Here is a 12,042-nt window from a genome sequence, read left to right as displayed (position 1 = left end):
AGAACTAATATAAAATATAGAACTTTCACTAAATATGAGCAGATCTACTATCATAATTTTGATTAATCAAAGCTAGAAGTACATATATGGTTGTGACATAGTGGATTATTAGTTGTTGAAACAAATTTCAAAACATTTAGTATTGCTTAAGAAGATATTCAAGCACGGTTTAAACCAATCTTAAATTTGACAAAGAATCATGGTAAGGCAATAGAGAAAATTAAAGCTACCTGAGCTGTGCAAATGTTGCTTGTAGCTTTGTCCCTACGAATATGTTGCTCCCGTGTCTGCATTGCCATACGAAGAGCAGTCTTTCCTGTAGCATCAATGCTGACACCAATAATTCTTCCTGGCATCATCCTCTTATACTCTTGGGATGTAGCCAAGAAAGCAGCATGAGGACCTCCATAACCCATCGGGACACCAAACCTCTGAGCTGAACCAACCACGATATCTGCTTTTAACTCACCCGGGGTTTTTAACATAATCAAAGCCAACAAATCAGATGCCATGACAACCTTAACTCCATTGGCATGTGCATTCTTAATAAACTCCCCATAATCCAAAATCTCACCCTCAGTTCCGGGATATTGCACTAGAACGCCACAAACATCCCCTGATTTATAATCAATCTCATTTACATCAGAAACGACAACCTTAAGCCCAAACCCATCAGCTCTAGTCTTACAAATATCAATAGTTTGGGGGTGGCAGTTACTAGCAATAACAAAAGTTTTCTTTTTGCCCTTCTGAATATTGTTACACATGGCCATTGCCTCTGCTGCAGCAGTCCCTTCGTCGAGCAAAGAAGCATTTGACATGGGCAGTCCAGTAAGATCTGTAACCATTGTCTGAAAATTCAGCAGAGATTCAAGACGTCCTTGTGAAATTTCAGCCTGGTACGGAGTATACTGCGTGTACCACCCCGGATTCTCCATAATATTCCTCAATATAACGGGAGGCACCAGAGTATTATAATAACCCATCCCAATATATGACTTTGCTACCTTATTCTTAGACGCCAAATTCTTCATGTGCTCAATCATTTGTGCCTCAGTCAATCCCTCATCGAATATAGGCATTTTCATTTTATCAATACGAATAGATTTGGGCACTGTGGCATCAATGAGCGCATCAAGGCTATTGTACCCGACAAACTCGGCCATTCTGGTTTGCTCCTCTGGAGTGGCCGAGTTATGCCGGCGAGGAAATGTGTCATTGGGTTTCAGGGCCTCGACAGAAATGGATCGAGTCCCAACATACCGTGCCATACTTCTCGAAGAAACATTATGGGTCCTAAAATTATTGTTACCTTGTACTGCACTCGGGGATAACGAGGAAACGTACCTGGTGGACCTGTACAATGCAGGGGATTCCGATAATTCTGGAGTGGCCGAGTTATGCCGGCGAGGAAATGTGTCATTGGGTTTCAGGGCCTCGACAGAAATGGATCGAGTCCCAACATACCGTGCCATACTTCTCGAAGAAACATTATGGGTCCTAAAATTATTGTTACCTTGTACTGCACTCGGGGATAACGAGGAAACGTACCTGGTGGACCTGTACAATGCAGGGGATTCCGATAATTCTGAAACCAATCGTTTCAGAATTGCCCGGTTGGCCAATTTTCGTGCACGCTCCATTTCTTGAATTTATGAGCAAATGCGAGATGGGGTGGATTTGTAATTAAATGCCACCCCAAAAGGGATGAACAAACAGAGAGAAAAGTATAGAGCTTTTGTCCAGTGCTCCTTTGCACTAAGGTAGGCTATCTTTTGTATATATTTTGGTTTTTATCTTTCCGTTATCTCAAAAGTGAGTGGTGGTAACTGGTTTGTTGAAGATGCGCTCTTTATTAATATATATATACATGTAAGTATATATGAATATAGAACTTAGTTTTCCACTAGTAAGTTTGTTTTACAATTTTTATTATAGTTGTACATGCAATTATTAACGATGAAGATTCTTGTGTGGTTTGTACATATCTAACTTATAAATTAATTTATTATGGTCACACGAACAAACTTCAACAATGAAAATATCGAGTCTCACATACTTCAACTATAACTTAGGTTGGTGTTCAAAATATTAAAGATTTAAGTTGATTGTGTTTTTACGAGGGGTCACTTGTCAATTTGACATCAACTTAAACACTTCCTTCTCAATGTGATCGCTAGTGTAACTAGAATAAAATGTTGAAAACTATTTTGTATCTTTTTAACGTTCGAAGACCAACTTACATCTCAAACAATAAGTTAAGAAACAATATGCAATTTTTCCACAATTCAATTATGGGAATAATATATTTGAGAAATTTGATATTTTTTGGAAATGTAAATAATCGATTCCAAGATTGGTGGTGGTGGGTGCATACTAAATTTTAAGGCTCTGAAGGCAGATTGTAGACAAAATTGAGGAAAAGGACAGCAAATTTTGGTCTTATTCAAGGAGGCTCTGCAAGCCAGTGATTTTTGGTAAATCTATCTTTATGTGCAAAAGTTCTTGTAGATGAGCAAAATATTTGTGGGTTTTTGTAGCAATTTAAAAATGAATGGAAGGGAATAATTATAAAGGATTGAGATTCAATGGATCAAATTGAATGGATTTGGAAAATTTTGTTGGGCATGAAAATTCAGCCTAAAAAATGTTTGTTGGCAGCTTGTCTTTCACATCTGGCTTATCTTATTTTCTCACCTCACACACAGAGATAAGAAATGGAATTAAGCTTCAGACAGTAGAAGATATGAATCATATCTTTAGATTTTATTCATTATCAATTAGGATTAGTGTTTGAACAAATGGTAACCACGTCGAAATTTTTGCTTCACTCATACTAGAAAAATATCGTAATGTTACTGTAAGAATGAAACATCTAATTTTGTACGTATATAGTTATGTAAAAAAATGAAAATCGAAATTAAAAATACGCGTTCTCAATTGATACTCTATAACAAAGCATAAGATCGCAACAAGTGAAGAACTCACATCTCTCATTTATTTTAATGTTTATGTTGAAAAAGAAACTCGTCTTCACATCTCTCATTTATTTTAATTTTTATGTTGAAAAAGAAACCGTCTTAGTACTCTTATAAAATATATGGTATTAGAATTGAAAAGAGGTAGATTCATGTACAACTGCAAAGAAAAATCTTATAGCAAGTGGTTGGCATGTTTGAGTTTATTTAAATGAATTTCAGGATTCATATCGATGGTACAATTTTGATTAATTGATTATAGGGGTGTTCTTGATGGAATATTCAACTGAGGAGTTGGCGATCCTTGCATTGAGTATATGTTGGGTTTTCTTCTCATAGAAGTTATTTCTCAAAGACTCGCAAGATAAGGAAGAAAGGAAAACAAGCACATTTTGAGAGCGTAGTACAATGAAGACTTGTATGGTCTTTGGTTTGAGTTATATAATTAATGCAATAATTCTTTGAAGTTTCTTTTTCTTCTAGAATTCTGGTTTAGGGATAGCAACGGTACAAATAGTGAAATAAGTGGGAGTGAAGAGCCATATAATGTGGTTATTTGAGAATTTGGGGCAGAGGTTCCTCAACTTCTAAAGCCAAATAGTGAAATAAGTGGGAGTGAAGAGCCATATAATGTGGTTATTTGAGAATTTAGGATAGAGGTTCCTCAACTTCTAAAGTCATTGTTTCGAAGACGGGTTATACACAAGGGTAATGAAAACATTCCCAGTGAACATTCCTAGTGAACCTACAATAACATACGTGGTCCGATTATGACTTATAAGTTATGTGAATGTGACTATCAGTAACAAAATTGCAATAATCTATAGTTTCAAGTATGCATCTACAATTTTAAAATGTGACCTAAGACACAGGTCTTCGAAAAACAATCATGCTACAAAGGGATGTCAAATGGGCCGAGCGGCTCATCGGCTCGACCACTCGGTTCGTCAAAACTCGACTCGTGGGCGGCTCGAGCTCATCGAGCAAGGGTGGGAACCAACGAACCGAGTAAGGCTTGGCTCATCGAGCTCGCGAACGGGCCCACGAGCCAAAAGTTCACGAACTGACTCGTAAAAAATGTGAAGAAATGTTTGAAAATTTATCGAGCTCGTGGGTCGAGCTGAGTTCGGCTCGTGCGCTCGTGTGTTTAAGGGTCGAGCCGACTCAACTCGATACATTGCCATCTCTAATGCTACATATACAAATATTTGTCAGCTAACACAATTTTCATTGGATGTTATAGGGATGTTAATGAGTCAAGCCGAGTCGGCTCGAGTAAAATTAAGTCGGCTTTTTTTTTTTTTTTTTTTACTTAAGCCGAGCCAAGCAAAAACTCGATTACAATAGGCAGCTACACACTGCTCTTCTTAAAAGTAGCATAGAGCTGCTTTTTTTTAACGAGTCAACTCGACGAGCCACACTAGTTGGCCCGAGCTCGGCTTGAGCCTTGACTCGAGCTATTTTTGGGCCGAGTCACGGGTGATCTGAGCGAACAAATCAAATTGTCATTCCTAAGATGTTGGACAACAAAAAAATAACCAATCAATTCAACGATGCCACTTCATCATTAGTAAAGATCAATATATAGTTCATTTGCACAAGGAGCTTAATTCCTTTGAAAAAATTGTCATTTCAAGTTAAAATTATCATTATGTTGTGTGACTCTGTTTACGAGGTTGTGAGATTGTGACCCAAACTATACGTTATGTGACTATAAACGTATTACGTTATGTGATTGTGACTTATAAGATTGATGTAACAGTCATTCATAAATATGTGACGGTATTTTATTGCTTCATATGCTTTTGAATATGATCTAAAACTTGTCCATTTGAAATTTTGGCTTCGTGGAAATTTTTGACCCAATTTGAAGGTTGAAGGCTTTATTTATAACATTAAGAATGCGTTTGAGTACCAATATTTTCTATGGAAAATGTTTTTTTCCACCAAAATTTTTAATTTTGTGATGTTTATTTGAAATTTTTTTCCATGGAAATCATTTTCCTACTTTTGATCACGTGACTATATTTTTCTCAAAATCAAGAAAAATATTTTTTGGGGGGAGTAGGCAGAGGCGGATTTAGGCCTAGCTGGATTCACTGGGGAGAATTTTTTTTATTGATAATAGATAGAATTTTTAAATTATATAGTTGATAATTCATATTAATAATAAACATCTGTGGTAGCTTAGTTGGTTAGCCTTTCTACTATTGAATTGAACGTCTTGTGTTCGAAACTCTTCAAAAGCAATTTTTTTATAATTTTTGTATTTCAACAATTTTCACCAAAATGAATGCATGGAAGGTGATTTGAACCTGCTACATTCTTTAAATATATTGATCACTTTACCATCAGGACACTTATTGATTTTTAGCACATAATGTAACAAAATAATATATATATTCAATTTTACTGGTTTAATGCAAGTAGAAACATTCAAACCTGTGCTTTGTCCCTCTTCTTGATTTTCTTTTTTCCTTCCAATAAATTGATTTGAGAGTTTGGTCAATTAATGGTGGATGAATTTGTAGGAAAATTGACCTTAGTCTCATAATGAATCTTTCAACAAAACTTATTTAATTAATAAAATGCTCCATTTTTCGTTCACAAAAAATCGATTGTGAAAAAGTGAAATCATACAAACACATAAAATAGATATAAGTACATAAATAATTTCAGTTTTATTAATATAATAATGCATGTTTAATTAACTTTAATTATAAACTGAATATTGATATTTTGTTAATATATATTACTTATTTAATTGAAAAATAAATTAAGGCATTTTACAGATTATGGAACGATTTTTTCATCCAAAATAATAGTTCGCATCTAATTTTAGTTCTAGTGGTGTATCTAGTTCTTTTAACTCTAATCCGTACAATTTTTGAATATTATTTAATTAAATATTAATAAACAATCTCGCTATCATAGAAGTTGACCGTCGATGATAAGCTTTCAACGCTCGAGGTCCAAGCTAACTGAACTCGACCCTTGTATTCACCCCTGGGAGTAGGATTCTATTTTTCAAGGAATCCACTCTCTCTTATCTATCCCTTCGCTCTTGTCTACCCACCAATAAAAAGTGAACAAGTATAATATTTTCTAAATTAAAAACTAAATCAATCAAACACATTTAATTAATAATTAGTATACATATAAGTTCTAGACAATTGAATTGTCTAGAATTTATTTTTTTATGCACATTTCATGCTCACGGTCAAACACACTCTAAGTCTAAGAGCTTGTTTGGAACAACTTAAAAGTCAATTAAAATCAATTTTTTGACCGTTATTTCACTGTTTCAGCCGTCATTTTTGAATTATTCTCTCACAGGTAGGATCCATTTTATCCCTAACAATCAAAAAGTCAATTATCAAAATTCGTACCAAACAAGCACTAATTGTGCTCTCTTCACATTGTGTCATCTTGAAATCCATTAAAGACAATAATCAACTTTCAAATTCAAAATTACTTACTAAACATCTATTATTTGACAATATAGTTTTAAAATTTAAAAAAAAAAATTTATATAGTAAAAATCCAAATTTTGGGGAAAATAACTGATTAATTATGATTGTATCTTAAAATCATGGTTCTGCTTAGTTTCTCTTTCAAACACAAGAAAGGATATACAAAGTACGTTTTTATTTCTTTTCTTCGGAGTGTTTTCTTTGATGAAGTTACATTAACACAGCAGAAGCTGAAACACAACATTGTTTTTCAGAAACTACAGGAAACAAAACAACAAGGGGAAGGCAGAGGGGAAAAGCGAAATAGACATAGATTATCTCTAGAATCTATTCGCCAAAGGGCGATGAAAAGCAGAGCAAAAGAAAGGAAATATTTATGCATCAAAGAGTCGAATCAAGCCCATATGGCCAGAGAAGATATCGAAGAGAGCAAAATTAGACATGACCTGGAGCTTCATGTTGCAGCTCATTTTCTTACGCAAGAGATCGGCAGCGATCAGATCCACGAGCACCATGTACACCGAAATTCCAACGGATATTGAATCGAAAATAGCTTCAATGACGAAAGCTCTAGGGCTCTTGGGGTTGTAACTTGAAGAAATGGCAATCCTAACAGCAATTCCCAATGGTGGTGTTATGGCAAAAAAGCATGCCATTAGGGTAGGTTTGAGCATCCTGAAATGGGCCTGAGAAATGCATCCTCCTAAACAGGGGCGGAGCCAGGAATGTACACTGCGGGGGGCTATGATGCTCGGATTTGGCCACAGGGGGCCAAAATTTTTTAAAAATTTGATGTAATTCAAATATAACAAAAAAAATTGTTATAAATATAACAAAATCAGGCTGTGGAGATAAATGAGGCTCAAATTCAGGAGATGAGTGTCTGATTAGGTGGGTTATTGCGTTTGGAGTCTTTGGACTTTGGAATGGATTCAATGGAAATTATGCAATGGCCGAATGGGTTTACGTTCCAGAGGAAATTTCACCCATCACTACATTATTTCACCGTTGATTACTCTTCATTTCGGCACTATTCATAATTTTCCCAAATTGCTGCCCTAATTTCATCTCTATAGTTATGAGCCTAAAGTCAATTCAGCAAACCATTTGCAATCGGTAAGATTATCCTCAAATCAAGAGATCACGGGGGATTCCGTTCCAATTTTCGAAGGCTATAGATCTTGATTTTTATTGCTTCAACATCGTCACTCACTTTCGATTCAAGATTTTCGTTGGTGATTTTGTATGTATGTTCTTCAAGGTACTACAACCGGTTGATTTCCTACCCAAATTCGAAGCCTAAAGATCATGATCACCCATTTATTTCTTTATCATAATTCAGCTCATAATCATTCAAGATTTTTTCTGACAATTCTGTAAGTATGTTCTTCAAATACTCCATCCAGCCATCCAGGTGACTCCCTACGCAGATTTGAAGCCTGAAGATCATTCCTCCCTTTCTTTACCACGATCAGTGGAGACCAGTCGTGGGCTAATTACAAAATTTGGATCAAAAGTTGATCAATTTAAGTTGGGCTAAAGTGGTTTAGGTAGTGGGCTAAATATAAATTGGGCCGAGCTATAGTTTTTTTTTTTTCAAAAGATCTTAACACAAAAAGAGCATTTGGGCAGTAGCTGTACTGGCTTACAGCCTAGTAGAGCTACCCCCAAATCTGCCCCTGCTCCTAAAAGAAAAATCTTCAAAGTATTGATGGAATGATAACGCCCTGATCGTAGGTCTAATTGTGCATGGACTTTGTGAAACTCCTAGTGAAAGTCCAATGATAAGGGAGTGTTACACTATCCCCAGTTCCAAAACCTGTAAAGAAACGAGGCATGCACTTTGAGTAGCTCTAGTTTGCAAGCGTGTTTACGAGTTACCTGGCTACAAAAATAAGCCCCTGATTGATTTGGATAAAAAATAGATTTTTAGTAGATTTCGATAAAAGTTGATAAAATGTGTGGTTGAAAAATTTATAAAAGTTGTATGTCTCATAAAAAGTGTTGTGGAAAATGAGTTTTAAGAAATGAGAATTGGGATCCAAACATGGGCTAAATGAAAAAGAAACCTCTGAATTAATGAACTTTATGACTTTGCATGATGGCGACAAACATGGATACCGACAACTAGTAAGTTCCTCTCGACAATGATAGCAACAAAAACTATTTTCCATCTTGACTCAACCAAACAAACGTTTAAAACGTGTCATTCCCAGCCCCCCGGGGCACATTCCAACTGGCAAAGGACGGAGTTCTTCAAGACAAACAGTTCAGAGGTCGCGGGTTCGATTTATGGGGCTCTTGGAAGACATGCTTTCTCCTGGAAGGTAGGAGGAGTTCTCCTGGAAGGCCTACGTAATGAATTTTGTTGCAACCGAATAAAAGGAAATAAATCTTAAATTAGTCTAAGCACAAATATTGCAATCTATATTCGAAAAATGAGGAAGAAAAAGGAAAATCCATACTTTTCTAGCTGGTATAGTTAAAAATAAAAATTCAGGACTCAATGGATCAATGCTAAAGGTAAACTCTCATTGTTTCACAATGCTTCCTTCAGGGCGAAAATTGCAATAAAGCTACAAATTTCAATTTTTTAAAATTTATTGATTGAATAAATCATAAAACAAATCTTCTAAAGCAGTACAATTGCTACATTCGTTCAGATTTCAGCCAATACACGGAAATATGCGAATCGACAAGTGAAAAATCTACCTGATGCTACCAAAAATCGTACCTGTAGATTTCCCGAGCTTGATGACTGATGATGAGCACGAACGTGATCTTCCGATACCTGAAACAAAGGCAACGAGGTGTGTTCTCGTCGCCCCTCCGATGCTTAAGTCAGAAAGGGAAATATATGCGTGAGGCTATGTGCTGAAGAACAATGTAAAACGTACCTGAATAATGGTTCAAGGTCCTGTATTTATAGGGGTAGGTAGTGTGTTCATATCAGGATTCCGCATTGCACCTGTAGTAGGATAGCTTGATTTTGCGATTTTATACCAATGAGTCCTACGCGAGATAGGAGTTTGAATTGTGGTATAATTGTGATACCAATAGAGTTCTTCTGGGCATAGGAGACATAAATTAAGGATATTTAGTCAGAATAAATCTCTCGTCGGGCATAGGAGACATAATTGTCGGATATAATTGTCGAATGATTGTGTAATAAATCTTCGGGCTATTAGCCCGGGCATACATGATACCCGAGCACATATGTCCCGAGCATTTTGATACTCATACCGACGAAATTGAGTCCTCGGTCTATATTCGTCGGGAACAAAACTCGGTTATATCATTGGCCCCCGTGCACCTGTGCTCGATAATATGCACGAGGATAGGTGCAAAAAGGTCCCAGTTACAGTCCTCGGTATAGAGCCTCTGTCGATTAAATACTGAGGAAGGCCTCCTGAGGGCTGACGTCAGATGTGGTAATGACGCCAGCCCTAGTAGAAAGGCGGTGTAATTTTTAGACCGTGGGATGTAGGACACGTGGCATGATCGAACGGTTCAGGATACGACCTTTGGGCTCCCACCCATGTTTCCATATATAAGCCTCCATTCCTATTCATTTTTTACTTTTTTACTATCAGTAAACCTTGTCGGAATCGTCGGGATAAGGTGAGTCCTCAAGTCTTTAAGTTAATTGTTTTTAGAAAAGTCTATATTTAAGGTAGGATGTCAAGTAGTGATAGCGATACGTCATCCTCGAGTTCGGGAACACCAACCGAGGACTTGGGGCAGTCGATAATACCTATGGCCGTCCCCATAAGTGCAAATCCTCGAGCCCAGGATATCCCGACCCCACTAGTGTACCCCGATCACCCTTGTAAGTTTAAGGAGCACTTAGCCGTGGCGACTGCTAGGGAATTCGGCCTGATGCCGAACTGTGATATTAGGTCTCCGGGTAATGAGGATAGGGTAGCTATTGCCCGGGAGGGAGAGTTAGTCATTTTCAAGGATTCTCTAAAGGGGGGATTTAGGTGGCCATTGCACCCCTTTTTCCTCGCGCTCTTGACCGAGCATAACATGAGCCCGGGGCAGTTAGTGCCGAACGGGTGGAGGATGTTGACTTACTTCTTTATAGCTTGTAGATACCTCGGGATTATCCCATACGTCGACTTATGTAGGATGGTCTTCGACCTAAAACAACTCCCCCAGTATTCTTGTTTTGCTTACCTCTCAACTCGAGGAGGGTTTAGAATCCCGAGGATGCCTAGTTCCCTGAAGGGGTGGAAGGATAAGTGGTTCTACGCTATACCTCAAGATCCCGACGTTCCCTTTAGTCCTCGGTGGGGGGTTCCTGATACTGCTAGGTTTTGTGGGGGTCAGGCATACTTTGAATCGTTGGAGAGGCATAGGCAAATGCTAGAGGAGCTCGAGCCCCTCGTTTATGACTTGGATGATATCCTCGGGGATGATATCCTCGAGCTTGCAAACATGAAAGGAATCGAGGGTAGGATATGTTAACTTGACGCTTAAAATCCCGATCTGTATTCTTGCTATGCTCGTGCTAATTACATGTAATTTTTTATTTTTGCAGAAATGACGTTTGATCCAAGTGCCCTTCGTCAGGCAGTGAACAAAAAGTCCAAGGCTCCCCAGGCTCGAGCTCCCGGCCAGAGGAGGGGCCAAAAGAGACCTCGGGATTCGAGGCAGGAAAGGCAGACCAGTGGGCCTGGGGAATCTTCAAGGCCCCGAGGACCATCCCCGGGAATAGTGAGGACGGGATCTCAGCAGCAGGATCATCAGGGTACTCCTCGGGAGTCTGTTCCTCGGGGACCTGTTGACGTGGTCGACCTCGAGGATGGGAGCCTGCCACCGGGGCCTGCTAATCCCGAGGGATGCTCTCGGTGCCACTCAGTGCTCAGCATCGTCGACAAATACCGGGCAGATGTCGACTTAAGCAATGGCTTGAGGGCTCTTGAGGCTATGGCCTTGAAGGTAAGCTCGTCGGTTGTTTTTACATTATTTTTGTTATCTTGACGTCCCGAGGTTAACCATGCACCATTTTGCAGACACTGGGAATAGCTCGGGGCCTTTCCTTGAAGGAAAAGGACGAGTCTTCAAGAATGGCCGACCTCGAGGGGGCCGTTTCTGCTCGGGATCTAAGGATTGCCGACCTCGAGGAGGAGCGTGCTCAGCTATTGAGGGAGCGCGAGCATATGCGAAATGATCTACGCAGTGCTCAGGGTGAGGCCGGTACTGCGAAGGCTGAGGCTGAGCACTTTAAGCTCGAGCTCGATCAGCTTAAAAAAGATTTTGATGAGAAGCTGGCCAGTGCTCGGGAGGAAGCGATCGAGGACTTCAAGAAGTCTGACGCCTTCAACGAGTTAAAGGGCGACTATGCTATGGGCTCTTACTTTCATGCCCTGAAGGAAGCTCGAGCTTTCATGCGCCTGAGGCCAGATGCTCGCCCTGAGGATCTGAAGCCAATCCCCGAGGTGGCTGATGACCTTCATCTTTCAGAGTCTGAAGAGAACGCTGGGGATGAGGACGTCGATATCGAGGGTGATGACGTCGAGGAAGGCCAAGGCAGTCAGGATACCGACGCCTGAATTCGCCGAGCTTATTCTGTATTGTTATTTTTT

At 38.8% G+C, this 12,042-nt stretch overlaps 2 protein-coding genes across 2 annotated transcripts; one reads left to right on the top strand and one right to left on the bottom strand.

The window, feature by feature from the left end:
- Positions 1 to 197: 197 nt before the first annotated feature.
- Positions 198 to 1,846, bottom strand: LOC111385208 (glycine dehydrogenase (decarboxylating), mitochondrial-like). The gene is made up of 2 exons (XM_023009586.1): positions 1,427 to 1,846; positions 198 to 1,222 (listed from the first exon to the last, which is right to left on the bottom strand). The coding sequence occupies exons 1-2, from the start codon at positions 1,641 to 1,643 to the stop codon at positions 198 to 200; spliced, it is 1,242 nt and encodes a 413-aa protein (XP_022865354.1). The 5' UTR covers positions 1,644 to 1,846.
- An 8,353-nt stretch (positions 1,847 to 10,199) lies between these two features.
- Positions 10,200 to 12,042, top strand: LOC111385241. The gene is made up of 3 exons (XM_023009617.1): positions 10,200 to 10,907; positions 10,995 to 11,395; positions 11,470 to 12,042. The coding sequence occupies exons 1-3, from the start codon at positions 10,208 to 10,210 to the stop codon at positions 12,007 to 12,009; spliced, it is 1,641 nt and encodes a 546-aa protein (XP_022865385.1). The 5' UTR covers positions 10,200 to 10,207; the 3' UTR covers positions 12,010 to 12,042.

This window comes from Olea europaea, unplaced genomic scaffold (assembly GCF_002742605.1).
Source record: "Olea europaea var. sylvestris unplaced genomic scaffold, O_europaea_v1 scaffold311, whole genome shotgun sequence".
Classification (NCBI taxonomy): domain Eukaryota; kingdom Viridiplantae; phylum Streptophyta; class Magnoliopsida; order Lamiales; family Oleaceae; genus Olea; species Olea europaea.
The sequence above is the reverse complement of the archived record's forward strand: the minus strand, read 5'-3'. Positions and strand labels throughout refer to the sequence as shown.